This window comes from Aptenodytes forsteri, unplaced genomic scaffold (assembly GCF_000699145.1).
Source record: "Aptenodytes forsteri isolate BGI_AS27 unplaced genomic scaffold, ASM69914v1 Scaffold241, whole genome shotgun sequence".
Taxonomy (NCBI): Eukaryota; Metazoa; Chordata; class Aves; order Sphenisciformes; family Spheniscidae; genus Aptenodytes; species Aptenodytes forsteri.
The window spans coordinates 2,289,659-2,303,531 of record NW_008795252.1 but is presented as its reverse complement, the minus strand read 5'-3'; the positions used below and the strand labels follow the sequence as shown (position 1 = coordinate 2,303,531).

The 13,873-nt window shown below is 43.3% G+C and overlaps 1 protein-coding gene across 4 annotated transcripts in view; it reads right to left on the bottom strand.

Annotated features, from left to right (window-relative positions):
• Positions 1–4,080: 4,080 nt before the first annotated feature.
• The window catches only part of IL17RA (interleukin 17 receptor A), a 17,307-nt gene continuing 7,514 nt past the window's right edge, over positions 4,081–13,873 (bottom strand). Inside the window, exons 6-13 of one of the 4 annotated variants that reach the window (XM_009278955.1) lie at positions 12,010–12,057; positions 11,771–11,928; positions 10,446–10,523; positions 9,931–10,006; positions 9,833–9,847; positions 8,875–8,976; positions 7,776–7,817; positions 4,081–7,149 (exon numbers count right to left, since the gene is read on the bottom strand). In XM_009278955.1, the coding sequence (XP_009277230.1) occupies positions 5,636–7,149; positions 7,776–7,817; positions 8,875–8,976; positions 9,833–9,847; positions 9,931–10,006; positions 10,446–10,523; positions 11,771–11,928; positions 12,010–12,057 (2,033 nt within the window). In that variant the 3' untranslated portion in view covers positions 4,081–5,635. The remainder of the gene's footprint in view (positions 7,150–7,775; positions 7,818–8,874; positions 8,977–9,832; positions 9,848–9,930; positions 10,007–10,445; positions 10,524–11,770; positions 11,929–12,009; positions 12,058–13,873) is intronic. The other 3 variants (XM_009278957.1, XM_019472012.1, XM_009278958.1) reach the window with 3 other exon arrangements.

Genomic DNA, 13,873 nt, shown 5'->3' with positions numbered 1-13,873 from the left:
CGCCGCCTCCGGGTCCGCTCCCGGCAGAGTCTCTCTGCGTTTCTGCTCAGGTTCCCGCCGCCGTGGCCGAGCAGGGGAAGGGGACGCGGGCTCCCCCGTCGGACTCTCGCTCTCCTCCTCCCTTTCCCGCGGACGAATCCATCAGCGGAAGCTCAACGCAAACCCGACTACCTGCAGGAGCCTACGGCAGAGGCTTGTCCCCGGAACACGCACCTGCCCTTCACGACGAGTCTTCTTCTAGTGCTTCTGCCCCTCTGCACTGTTTGGAGAGTCCCACTCTTCCCCTCCCGCTCCCCACCAGGACATCGTGTTGCTTTGTGACCACAAAGGTTTAGTTTTTCCTTTTCCTCCTAAACAACAGGGACCAGTGGATCTCGTCCCCTCCTTTAAGAACTCCTGCTGACCACGATGACGAGATGTGAGAGGGGTCTGACCAGCAGAGACGTGCCTTTGGGGTGCGGGCAGGACAAAAGGAAGCACGCTTTGGTTTCGCTAGGTCTTGCAAAGCTGCCACCTGTTTCCCAGCAGCAGAGCTGCAGAGGGTCTTTGCGTGCCAGCTGGGGAACCTCTGGGTGCACGCCGGCCACCTGGTCATTTCAAGCCTAGGAGCCACTTTCTCCAAGCTGAAAATGTCTACCTCTGTGCTTCAACCTTTTGCATCTTATGTTGACTTCACATGCTAAAGAAACACGTGAATCCGGCACGGACATAATCCAGGGGCTTAGACCCCATTTCACTACCACTAAGACATTTATTTCTGGTGAGAACAGGGTTTGCAGCAGCCTACTGCTTGCTTCAGACAGCAGCACCCAAATGCTGGGGCTCTCATTTCTCTGTGAATATGCATGTTTATGGGATCAGTGTTGGTTTTCTTTTATGCAGAGCGTAGGGACTCCCTTTACACAGGCCGGGAAGGCTGGAAAGATTTCCTCTGGCCTCCCTCGATGTCTGTTTGAGAGAGCAGAGACGGGGCTAAGCCTGCAAACTGCCCCCTCTCAAACAGCAGAACAGAGGATGTCAGCGCTGCTCGGGGTGGGCCTTGGGCTCTGGTGAACCTCACTTTTCAGCACAGAGCTCCCGAGCTTTGGTGAAAGCCCACACACCAGCATCCCGTCCTCCATGTGCATGTGGTTAAGGGTGGGTGGGGAAAAAGTTGTTAGTAACCTCTCATAGAAACATGGTTATCTTTGGTTTTAAGCTCCATGAATGTTTGGTGGGGGTTAAGGCCTGCTCTTCTGCCTGGCTACAGCTGCTCCTGAAACCAGCCAAATGGAAGCAGGAGCACAGAGGCCACGTTTGGAGGAAAGACTTTGCCCCTCCCAGGCTTATATTTTTGTTATCTGGGCAAGGCTGCGTTCATTGGGAAAATACCAGTTTCCCGTCCTGAGCCTTTTTTCAAGCTGTCCTGATGGGAAGGGGAAATAAAGCACAACCAACTGCTACCCAGAGCCAACAGCAGGACCGCAGGCGCAGCCCTGACTTCTGCACACACATCCATTCCCTCCTTCAGGGCTCGGGCTTCAGTGGAACCGAGCCTCCATCCCACCTCCCTTTTCACAGAGTGGGATCAACTGCCTGCTCCAGAGGACTGCTACAACAAAATGTTTACAGTCTGGTAACTTCCAGCTCCTGCAGGCAGAAGTGGGGGTGCCATGGGGCTCTTCTCCCCCAGCTCTCGGGTGGCTGATGAGTTTCAAGGGGCTAGAAAAGGCCCTAGAAAAGATGGGGCAATAGCGCTGTTCTGTTCAGACCTGCAGCTAGGATGGGCAACTTGCTGCTCTCCCCCCGCCAAACAGAGAGTCGGCAAAGGCCAGGCTTAACTTTCCCACCAGTGCTTTATTTTTAACCTGAGCCCTTACGTGGGCAATTGTGCGAATTTTGGCCAGCGGCCTTCCTCTTCAGTAACTTCTTCTTGTCTGGACAATCTTGGTGCTGTGAGTGACTGTGATTGTAAAACTTGGTACTGTGAACTTTTCCTATGTGATGTGAGATGTGTCGAGGGGATGCTAACTTCCTGGCCAAAGGAGGTGTAATTACAGGTATATTATGCTTGTACAGATATTTGTTTCCTTGCACCTTCCTTTTTCAGCATTAAACAGATAGCAAAAGCTCAGAAAGAACTACAGTATTGTTTAAGAGAGAATGAGATGATACCTGTACCTAGGAGTACTCCATGCTTCAGTCAAACAGCTGAAGAAAAAAAAAAACCCAACGACTTCACCAAAAACAAGGTGAAGGAAAAAAAAGCTATTCACCCCAACTATGTTTTGCTGCTCCTACGGCCAAGTTCACAACAGCACCAAAGTGCGCAGAACATCCCTAATACACTGAAGCGTAAGCATAGTTGAGAGACTAGGAGAATCACAGCAGAATTATTAACAAGTCCTACTTCAGCACCCCTCCATAGCACATAACAAAGTTGCTGTTTCAACAGTGAGTGCCTTTTTCCATTTAAGATATTACTGAGAAAATGGCATATTTGAAATTTTTTTTAGCCATGGTGTATTTAAACCATTGACGGTGAAATCACAGTTCAAATTTGTCTGTGGAGGCAAAGGTTGCCTGGGACAGGTGACCCCGCCAAGGGATGCTTCTGTTGCATAGAATTCCTTTGTAGAAAAAGTGGTTCTTTGTGGTGGCACGCTTTCTAGGTTGTTGGTAAATGTGCTGTTCGGAGAGCGTAAAGCTCTCAAAGTAGCTGGCTGTACGGAAGGCCCCTTGCAACTAAAAGGGCAGCTCTGCTGCCACTTCGATTGCTTACTACAGAGAAACATTTAAAGCTCTTCAGTGTCTTGTTTATAAGCCCGCTCCACCGCCTGAATTCCCTTCTCTTTGGTAATTGAGCTCTCGCTTCCGTTCAAACCCTTCTGCCGCATTATAGACCCGTTTGCAGAAGGGAGAGATAGTGGTACCATTGAAGTGCAAACGATACCTCACCCGATGCGCCTTGCACACCTACCTGTATATTCTGCCAACATTAAATTGCCGGTCCAGGTCAGTAACACTTTGCTAAGTGAAGTTGTGCCACGCTAAGACATACATCCCCTACAAGCCTTGTAACACAACTCAGCTCGTTAGCATTTTATTGGTCTCCCTGCTATCCTGATGAGAGAGATGACTGCTCCCAGGAGGGGAAACTGAAGTGAGAGATAAGGCCTGTGGCCAATGGACACTTGGCATCCCCCTGGCATTAATCAGAACTTGTATTTTTTAAAAAGCAAGGTTGTTAAAATAAAATTAGAAACTTGTGACTGATTTTGCTCTTTTTTCCCCCTCCTTTGAGTCTTGCTGGGCTATTCAATTTCGCATTCAGGGACCAACAGATGTATTAAAGGTACTTGATTTCCTCATGTTGGATTGCTAAAATAGCGTCTGGATTTTTCCCTCAAACAAACTTCTTGTAGGTGAAAGCAAATTCTAAAAGCTGCGACACCAAGGGAGCTATTTGAAAAGGGAATGACCAAGGCAAGAAAATCCAGATGACGCTTCTGAGCTTCCTATTTAAATGACTTACAGCAATTCATACCACTTGAAAAACGCTCATGGGGGGAAAAAAAAAACCAAACAGATTTACACACTAATTGCTGTAAGATAAAAGAAACTTTAAGTGGGATCATCAAGGTGACAATTATTCACCTAATCTGAGAATTGGGTTCTCACTGGAGAAGCACTGAGATCACAGCTGCCTCTCGCTTAGCTCCTGTTGGGTTAGGTCCTGAACAGGCAGGAAACTAAGGTGGCACACCCAGTCTTAGCTTCGGATCCGTGCAGGGACTGTCCCTTTGTTAGTCTTTCTAGGCACCTGGCTGCAGAGAAAGCAAGCTGTCTTAACAGTCCTGCCTCACTGAGCAGCCCTGCACAGAAGTTGCACACATTTCCCTTCTTTAACACCCATTTTGAAGGAGCATGCACTTCCTACACGCAAGGGCCCTCAGCCGTATCCAGCTCAACTGGATTCAGCTGCAACACTTTGCAGGAGTGTTTTGGCATTTGTCAGCCAGTTTAGTTCTGGCTCTCAGTTTCGCCTCAGATTTCTAAGAAATACTAACATAGGGAGTTAGGCAGAATCGAGGACGTAAAAGTGTTTAAGTAAATATATTCAAAAAGTATTCTTGTTTTTTAATTTAAGGAACAAAACACAAGTTATAAACAAATAAAATTATAAAATATACATAACAAAATATTGGTTGCAAATCAAAAGAACAGATTATCTTCTGAGATACCAGATTTTTAAAAAGCTGAAGTTATCTTAAGATTTTTTGACAAGTAAACTTAGAAGGACAGGATGACGACAAGCTTGCCTGAACACAAAGGAGAAAGGCCTGGATGCATTTACATCTCTCAAGCTGTTATCCAGTGCACTGGACTGCAGAAACCGTGATAATAAATAGGGTAAACGCCAGCCTCAACTAGTCTGCTACCCAATCAGTGCTACATGGGCCAACGTGCAATCACTCACAGGGGACGATTTTTCCTAGTGCATCAAGCCCAATTTTTTAAAAACACTGGAATTGATACAGCTACCATCACTGCTCCTGGAAGATGAACCCCTTAGTCTATTAAGTATTTTACAATGGTTAACCCGAACTACCTGTGCTTGACTTTATACCCACGTAAGTAACATCTTACACTCACTTTAGCTCAGCCTCCCCTAACTCTGTTACAATCTCCACTCTAAAACAGCGTCTGCTGAAGCTACACTTCCCCCCCCTCCAAAATAGTCTTTCATTTCCTTAATTGTGTGTCACTGTCTACATCTTCAGCTCAAGTCTTCCTGGTGCTAAGACATCCAAAAGCAAACAGCGCTGCCGCAGTGCATTACAGAATACAACAGAGTCCCCTGATTCAGGAATTCTGTATTCAGTCCCAGATTCTTCTTATAATTGTATAAGCAGCCCGAATCCCATTTTTTGGTCCATTATTCCCTTTTCCCCCTTCCTCCTCTTGCTGGTTTTCAAGCACATACCTCCCAGTAGGGAGAGTTATGGAGACTCCTAATAAAAAGTTTATCCCACTTTCTGCTCGGTTACTCCATTTCTGAGTGGCCATGGAAATGCAGTTGCAAATGAATGAATGAGTGGCAAAAGAAAAAATGTCCAGATGTGTATCAACCAGGTAGAGACAGCTCTAACCTGGCTGAAGTTTAAGGCACACATCTTTAACACAGTATTTACAACAAAATATTTAAAATGTGTATTAAAATGGCAAAGCAAATTTTGCCATGTTACCTAAATCTGTTTTCCAAAGCCTGGCCATGACTTTTACCCAGTGCATTAGAACCAGTACAGCTGGAGGGCATTTTGAAGGCACAAGTGGATGAGCCACAATAATTTTTCTGCCATCCATCAGTGAGAACTCAATGTAATACACTTCCCCAAGGAACAGAACTACTGCCTGTTCTTTCACAGGGGTGGCTAATATTCATTGCTTCTCTCCACAGAGACTGGAAGCAACGTTGCCAGTCTGCTGGGCAATCCTGCCTCCTAGCAGCAGACAGGAAGATCCCACCAGTAAGTCATTTACAATACAAGGACAAGGATGGTGTTGGAAATGCAGGTTCAGCACTGTGCGTGGCAATACACATTGAAATACATTCCATCCCTGTATTTCAAATGGAGCAGGTCCCGGATAGAGCCTAACAGTCCTCCAAAGATTGGCCAATGTCCATCACCTCAGCTGGATACCCCCAGTCAGAGCTCCGTTGAATGTCCTGAAAAAACAGCTGCTGCTGGAGGCTCTTTAGACTGTTCAAGACCTCTGGAGAGAGTTCATGGAAGACCACCTGTTTTTCCTGATCCTCCTCCTCCTCTTCTTCCTCCTCCTCCTCCACAAGGTCATCAGGAGGCAGAGGAGAACATCTAGAGATGTACCCCTGGTCTGACTGCACTGACTGTCTTTGGTCTTTGCATTGGTCATCAAAGACCAACTGGTGTTGCTTGTCAGCCTCCTCTTGGCAGAGAGACAGCTCTGAAGGAAGGACACTCTGCTGATAAAGAGAGTACATGAGTCCATTCAGATGGTGTCTCAGTTCACCTGAGAGGTTTGCAGGACTCTGGTCATCTATTGCTGAAACTTCAGAGTCATCATGGAGGATAATGTTATTCCTCATTGGAAAGCTTGTCTCCAGAAGAGGAACTCCTTCCATACAATCCTCATTGCTCAGCACATGATGACCAATTATATTGCTATCTTCCATGGAAGAGACTGGCTCCACTACCTGGACTGGAGGAGCCTCATCCATAGGAAGGACCATAGTCCGAGAAGTCAGATCCCCACACAGATTAAGTTGAGGTTGGAGTTTACAGCCTCTACTTTCACCTTCATGCATGTGGAGGTTGATGACATAACAGCAGTTGGGGTCAGGCTCCTGTAGGTGCAGCTGGTGTTTCACAATTCCGCCCGGTTCACTTAGCAGTGAATCCACCTGGCTCTCTCTGTTTAGGGACTGCAACTCTTCATCATTATCCAAGCAGATGGTTTCACTCTCAAACCAGTCTGGGTGCTCCGTCTGCCAGTTCTTGAACTTTTGTACTGCCTCTTTCAACTTCCTCCCACTAGGGGTATCGACGTAATTTTCAGCTGTGATTTCCCGGATTCGATGGATGCGCCCAGGTTCAAACTTCTCCAAGTCCTGAATCCGAAAATAAATATCCTCAAACTTGTCCATCAGCTGGTACCTGGATGTGACATTGAACAGATCAGGTATATCTCTCTCACTGCTTATCCCCTCAAAATAGCAGACTACATACATTCCAAAACAGGCTGGCTTCTTGAAATCTGGCAGGATCAAATTCAAGGCTGGGGTGAACAGGTCTCCCATTGGCTTTTGCTGATCTTGCTTGAGACACACAGGCTCACTCCCAAGCATGGCCTGCCATTTGGCCTGGGTGCCCCGTGAACATAAGATGATGATCTTTGAAGATAAGTCTTCCATTTCCTTCTTCTGTCGAGTAAGCCAGGGTAACGGCCCTAGCTCTGAGATCTGATGATCTTCTAGCAGATCTAAGGCTACATCAGTGCCGCAGACCGTCATCAGAAACTCGGCAAACTTCAGCACCACATCCACGTACAGCAGGTGATCAGCAGAGTACACAATCCAAACCTTTCGAGGCTTCAAGGGTGGCAGAGGAAGGTCGGTATATGGTGCTGCTGAAAGACAGAAAAATATTCATCCCAGCCACATTCCCAAAATTGTAATGGTGCAAGCCAGCAGCAATCAACATAGGAGAATATTAACAAAAGGTTCTAGCAACTACCAGTTTTGAAGCTAGTTTGGCAACATATGCAGACAACATCTCATTGTAGAAATTTAACATGAAAGTCCAGACAGTGGAGCTGTGACTTATAATAATGCCTGGATGGTCCATGGAATTCACCACACAAGTAATACACCAGCTTCAAGAGGCTTGCAAACGTAGCTATATTCTCTGCTGGAGAGCTGAGTGCATCCACCTCAAAACAATCTCCTATTGCTATGGCTCAGATGATTGGCAAAGGTTCTTTTGCCAGTACAGCCTCAGCTGGGTCAAAAGCCTCACCACTTAAAGCAATTATCTCCTGTCTGCCAAATACGGCATTTCAACTTCCATATTCTCTGTCCAAGGGTATTGGGTATTACAAAGTTTCTTTTAGCTAAACAGGAAGATCCTAAGGCTACATTTTGGTTTTGAGAAGCACCTATAGAATAGAGCCTACGAGAGCCCCTTCCGGACAGTTGTGAGAGACTTCTAGAATGCATTACATGCGCTTGATAAAACACAGGCAGGACATCTTACCAGTTTGCAAATCATTGTGGTTGCATTTCCCTCGCCAGTGTGCTGGAAGAGAGAGAAAGTCAGTCAGTTCTGAAAACACGAAATAAGATTAAACCCTTAAAATGACAACACCTTCCAAAGATTAGGTAAGAAAAATTGCAGGGATAAAACCATGGGGAGGGAGAAGCCTAATAAAAAAATATACTAAATGAATAAAGACTCTTCTACAGCCCATTTTGCCATGTACTTTGCTACATTTTTCCTTTGAGAGGAGAAGGAATGCATTCAAAACCAATTTTCTCCATCTTCCCCAGATCTGGCCAGCCTCAGGAAGTACAGAACCCCCAATTGTTCTGCTACCTCTCCTTAAGGAGAAGAGGCTTTTTTAAAGATAGCTTTTTCTTAAGAGACTTCTCTGAAGAGGCAACTAAAACATTCCTAGCTACATCTTATAGATAAGTTTGATGTTAAGAAATTTTCCAAAAGACTTCCAATTACTCCTCTCAGGTAAAAAAAAAACAAACCGCGGTGAATTGCAGTTTCCCTGTGATAACTGCCTCATGGTTGCAGCACAAAAGATGAGGAATTAGTCCTTCAGTACCCGATTTTCCAACCCGCTCAACGTCAACCTCTGTGTCCTGTTTTTCTTCTTCCATCGTAATTGAAAAACATTATTTAAGCTCAAAATAGTATAAAAATGAATTTTGTAGAGACTTTGAGGAACAGGGGAAAGACTACAGTCTGGACAAACAGGAAGCTTCTGTTCTGCAGAACTCTTATGCAATGCGCGAGAAAAATAAATGGAAAAAGATATCTGTAGCAATCTGCAGGAAACAAAGGGCTGAACTATGAAGTTCCTTTTTCCCCTCATGCGCTCTGAAGCACTATGAAAATGGAGTATCAGACAGCATAACCCGTGGAAGGCTTTACTTAACCAGGTGGATGGTATTAGGACACTACAAGTCCTGTGACGTAAACCAGAAGGTGTTTACATAGGCATTATCTCAGTGGCAAGACATCAGAACAGCAAGGAAGAAAACAGCAATAAGGAATAGGTACAGAAGGAGGAAAAAATAGGATTAGCATCGAATCTTTTCTTCCTAGCTGGTATGAGTCTTACCTGCTCGTTTTTTGGTCATACAAATCACACCTGCTATGACTGATCCCACCAGTAACACACATATCCCAGTGATACACCAGTAGAGCCATATAATCATATCACCTGCAGTACAAAAATAGCACTCAGACATTGCTTTACACAAACAGAGTTTCACCAAAGAAGAGAAGTTTCTTGAGCAGCAGGGGCCAAGGGAGAAGGACCCTGGCTCTGCCCAAAACCACGGGTAGTCCAGCACTTCCCCCTTACAACATACCACAGTCACTTCTCAAAATGGATTCCTGCTTTCATGATGATGCTCTACACCATAAATTTGCTCCACAAAGAACCGTATGTGCAGCACATTGAAAATACCGATCAATGACCTTCCTCTAAACAGCAATGTTTATCCAGCTTTGACAGGCATGCCGCCCATGTCCTGCCTGTTCATGTAATCTATCTTAAAAAAACCTCACCATTTTGGGTGATGTATTTTTTTTCCCCAATCTACAGGTGTTTTTTTCTTTTTAAATTTTGGGCAAACTAACTCCTTACAGGTGTTGCTGCAGCCAAAAAAAGATGTCAAATCATTATGCACATGATTTATCTTGACATTCATAAAAATGAATATATGCAAGCTATTCTCTCCAAAAGCTGCTTTATATTATGCAAATTTTTTAACACCGAGCAAAGTGACAGAAAGTATTTTATATTAAGACTCTTCTTGTCAAAACTGTTTCTCAAATAATTTTATGCAAGTGAAGTATCTCTAAAAAATTGCTCTTTAAGGTTCGCACTGCATACAAATACTTGCCTCGTTAAATCATGGTGAAGTAACTCTTAACACAATTCACACTGAATTCAGTGTTACAAGGGGACATTTCCTGCCCATCGGGTCATTCCCAGGGAGGATCATTTGTTATTCTCTATGACAGGAAAAGAACAGCAAGAGAAGTTTCAGGGTATTGGAAGAACTTCTTACCTGATGGGTCTGTACCTGCAAAAAGACAAGAGTTACATTAAATTCAGCTCTCATCTGTAAGACAATGGGAATCTAATTTACAGAAAAGCAGTTCTCACCTGGAGCTGGTGAACATGGGATGAAAGCAGAGTGTCTCAGACAGTCTGTGCCACAGATCGCAAAGAATGGCTGAATCTGCAGTTGAAATAAGTTCAGAAAACAGAAGCTATTCTTAAAAGCAATTCTGTTCCCCACTTTACTTCCCCCCCCGCCTCTACATTCCCTGTATTTTAGCGCAAGGACACAGAACTCCCATTTCCCTTCAGAAACAAGATTAATCAAGAATTCTTACACTATACATTAAGAAGGCAATGAGCTCCTAGGGTTGCATACTTGTCCCATTCCCACTCCATAGTCTCTGACTTGGCAACCCTATACTAAGGAAAAGCCACTGTCTACAGAGAACACCTATATAAAAAAAATTGTTCTTTCAGCCATAATCATCATTTCCCTGACACAGGTAATTAGGGATTAGGCAATCTCAGAACAAAACACTGCAAAAAGCATAACATTCCTAAGCTGCTCATCGCCTTGTTGGTGAAGGAAGGACACAGGGACAACAGCGAGATCCTACCTGTATTTTGTAGTTGCAGCAAGCTCTTATATTCTTCTCTATTTTGATTGTGACATTCACTTGCTGTTGAAGTCCACCCTGCAGAAATGAGATGCAAGTTATAAGGGAAGGAAGAAAATGGAATGAAAGCAGGAAAAAAGAAGAGGAGTTGACACGAGAATATGGAGTGGTCCAAAGCAGCAGATTTTTTTTTTCTTTGGAACAAGAAGCTCACAGATAACAAAACAGATAAATGGTGCGGCCACCATCACTGCAGGTGTCCTGTGTGACAGACATAGTAATACAATTTAAGACAGCAGGCTAAGGTTGCAGAGGTAACAGGAAACAATTAAGGATGTACATTGTATAACTTCAAACATGTTAAACAAACTTACAGTTTCTTAACAATGTAAATGTCTTCAGTTACTTAATGTGTAAACACTAACAAGCTTCCTCGTTTAATTAAAAAAGCTGTCAACACTGCTGCTTCTGACACTAGAACAGACAAATAAGTTGTCCTTGTTACCTGCTGTATACAATCAGTATCATGACAATCTAAATATATTCTTTACAATGACTAGCAGATACATACTCCAAAATAAGGTATATTCCCTCTGCCAGGGAAATATGCATACAGCTGTACCAGCTGTGTCAGTAATAACTTAATACATTTTAGTGCATGCAGTACAAAGGGTTTTAAGTGTGGAAGGAATGGAAAGATTAAGCAAATTGAATACCAATATATCTGCCCTCCCTCAAGGAAGGGTGGGGACTGGTACGAAATATTCAGTATTTCTCCTCCCTCAGATGCCTGAAGGAAAGCATTTCTTATGTCCGAAGACACTCTGGATCTACTTTGAGCTTCTCGACAATACAGGCTGTAAGACCTACAGGAATTGATTCTCAGTTTGATTGAAACATGTTACAAAACCACTCATTCTTGATCTAAAAAAATTAACACCCCCCCATCACATTTGATAAACTACTTCAATGATTTATTGAAACTTTGCACTTCAATTTTTGTTGATTTATTTAGTCTTATCCCCCAGGCATTGGCTTGACAAAGGTAATAAAGCCCAGATAGTAAAATATCAAATTTTGGTTTTCTTTGCAGATGTTTACAGACTGCTCCGTGCATTATAAAACCTCTTTTTGATCTTTATTCCTGAAATAAAGTTCCCCATTCCAAAGGTAATTAAAAATTTGTGAAAATAATTCCTTGAAAGTTGCTGTACAAGTGCATTTGTTACATCTCCTACATCATGGCTCCAACTCCTTGTTTAGCAACCATTAAAGAAATGTTTGTCTAAATTACCACAGAGGATGTAATTTAGGAAGGTAATTACCTCAGTGAAATCACGTGTGATCATTTTACACGTCTTCTCATTCAGGAAGCTGGCCACATGAATTTGGTATCGGGCTGACTCCATCCATGGGTTAAAGCTCACAAGCAGAGTTGTATCATCTAGACTTTTACCTTGGATCCTGGGCTCCCACAAGCTGCCTGGAAATAGTGCGGATATTCCCAAGTTTCTTAACTGTCAGAAATATTTCAACAGGGTACCTCAAACAGAAAAATTTTTACCTGTCTTTATACATGGGATTGTTCTTTTCATTAGAGAGTCCTTGCAGTCTGCAAGAAAGACCATCAGTGATTAGTCAGAAACATTGTACTTCCATTTAGGAAAAACACACATTTTCTTATCAGAAGCCAGAGACCTAACTAAGTCCTCCTTGATGACTAGAGACCTTTGTTCCAAAGCAGTTATTCTGCAGCAGAATAGTATTGGTTTTCAATGTATGAACTAACACCTCCACTGATTTTATGGTGTTGTTTTTTTTTCAGAACAGAGATAATTAATAAGAAAAGACTGAAAACATACAATACTATTATAATAGTAATATTTGACATCTCTTGCTAATGTAAGACTTGTGCAGAGAGGGTCATAGTGGAATTAAAACTTCATATTGATCTCTGGACCTTGGATGCACTGCAGCAATAGATGCCTCCAAAAGCATTCTGCCCCAGGAAAACTAGCAGGCTGGAATCTTTCTTGATCCCAAAACACTCTTCCACATTTATAATTCCTCTTTGCTTCCTTTAGCAGATTGGCCCTACTCTTTGGGACTTTCTTCAGAGTCAAATCCAGAGTTACATATTCAATATTTAGCAATGCGGGATTTACAAGTCTCAGCCTAAACTACGTCTCTCCTCCAGGGTTTGGACACAAAGGAAAAGGAACAACTCCTTGCTTAAACAGCTGAAAGAAAACATTGCATATCTTAAATCTCCAACTTTCAAAGTTGGAAAATATATAGTGCCTCTGTAATTCACATGTAAGCTCTAATCAGCAAAGCTCCCTGCAACTGCTGAGCTTCACACAATGCACTAGGTTTCTGAAGAACAGTGGAAGATAAAAGCCTGGAAGTTCACAGTACGACCAGGTATAAGAAAGGATAAGAGGGCTGAAAACGAAGTGCTCCCTCTCCTTTTCCAGCTCACATTGACTGGCACATCACATACTTTGCCATTTTATAACTACAAAGTCATGTTGACAACTATAAGCAAGTTAAGAAGAAAACTATGAACAAGTTTATTGAGTGCCAAATATTTATAAATTACTCAGTGCAGCCAGAGGGCACTGCAGATGCTCAGCATCTTCAGGGAAAACAATAAAACAAGTTCTTTTTAGTTATAGGAAAATTTTCATATACACAAGAAAAGGTCAGGTACTCAGCTCTATCGAGTTTCTCGGTAAATTATGCCTAACTGTGCCTTTGAAATCAAACTTCACCTGTCTAAATTTAATATTAGAAGCCAAACTTTACTCCTTCTGATTTGGAAATTCTGGCCTGTACTTCCAGCTTCCACAAGCAGAGGAGCAACTTTGAAAGATTTAAAATTAAGTAAAAGCTGCAGTGATAGTCTGCAAAGAGCATGAAAGATTACGCTACAGCCCCATTCATGTAGATGAAATATCTTTGTGCCTGCTCCACTGATGAACATTTTGACAACAAAATCCAGCAGATGTAACTTATCTTCAAACAGCCCCTCAGAGGGGCACCTATACTGGTTTTCAGGTTTAATTATGAATTTCTCTTTAGCCATAGCTGTAGCAGAATTCTTGACAAGCTACAAATGCAATTTCTCAGAAATCAGAGGCCCAAGTCCAAGGTTTTGTCCAGCTTTCTACTGAGCATGTAAAATTTTCGTAGCAGTATCTTCCACGTAGGACAGAATCAAAAGGTCTGGCCTTCACAGAATAGTCCCTCCACGTGCACTTTATTCCAAGCAGAGGTTTCATAGAATCATAGAATAGTTTGGGTTGGAAGGGACCTCTAAAGGTCATCTAGTCCAACCCCCCTGCCATGGGCAGGGACATCTTCAACTAGGTCAGGTTGCTCAGAGCCCCGTCCAACCTGACCTTGAAGGTTTCCAGGGATGGGGC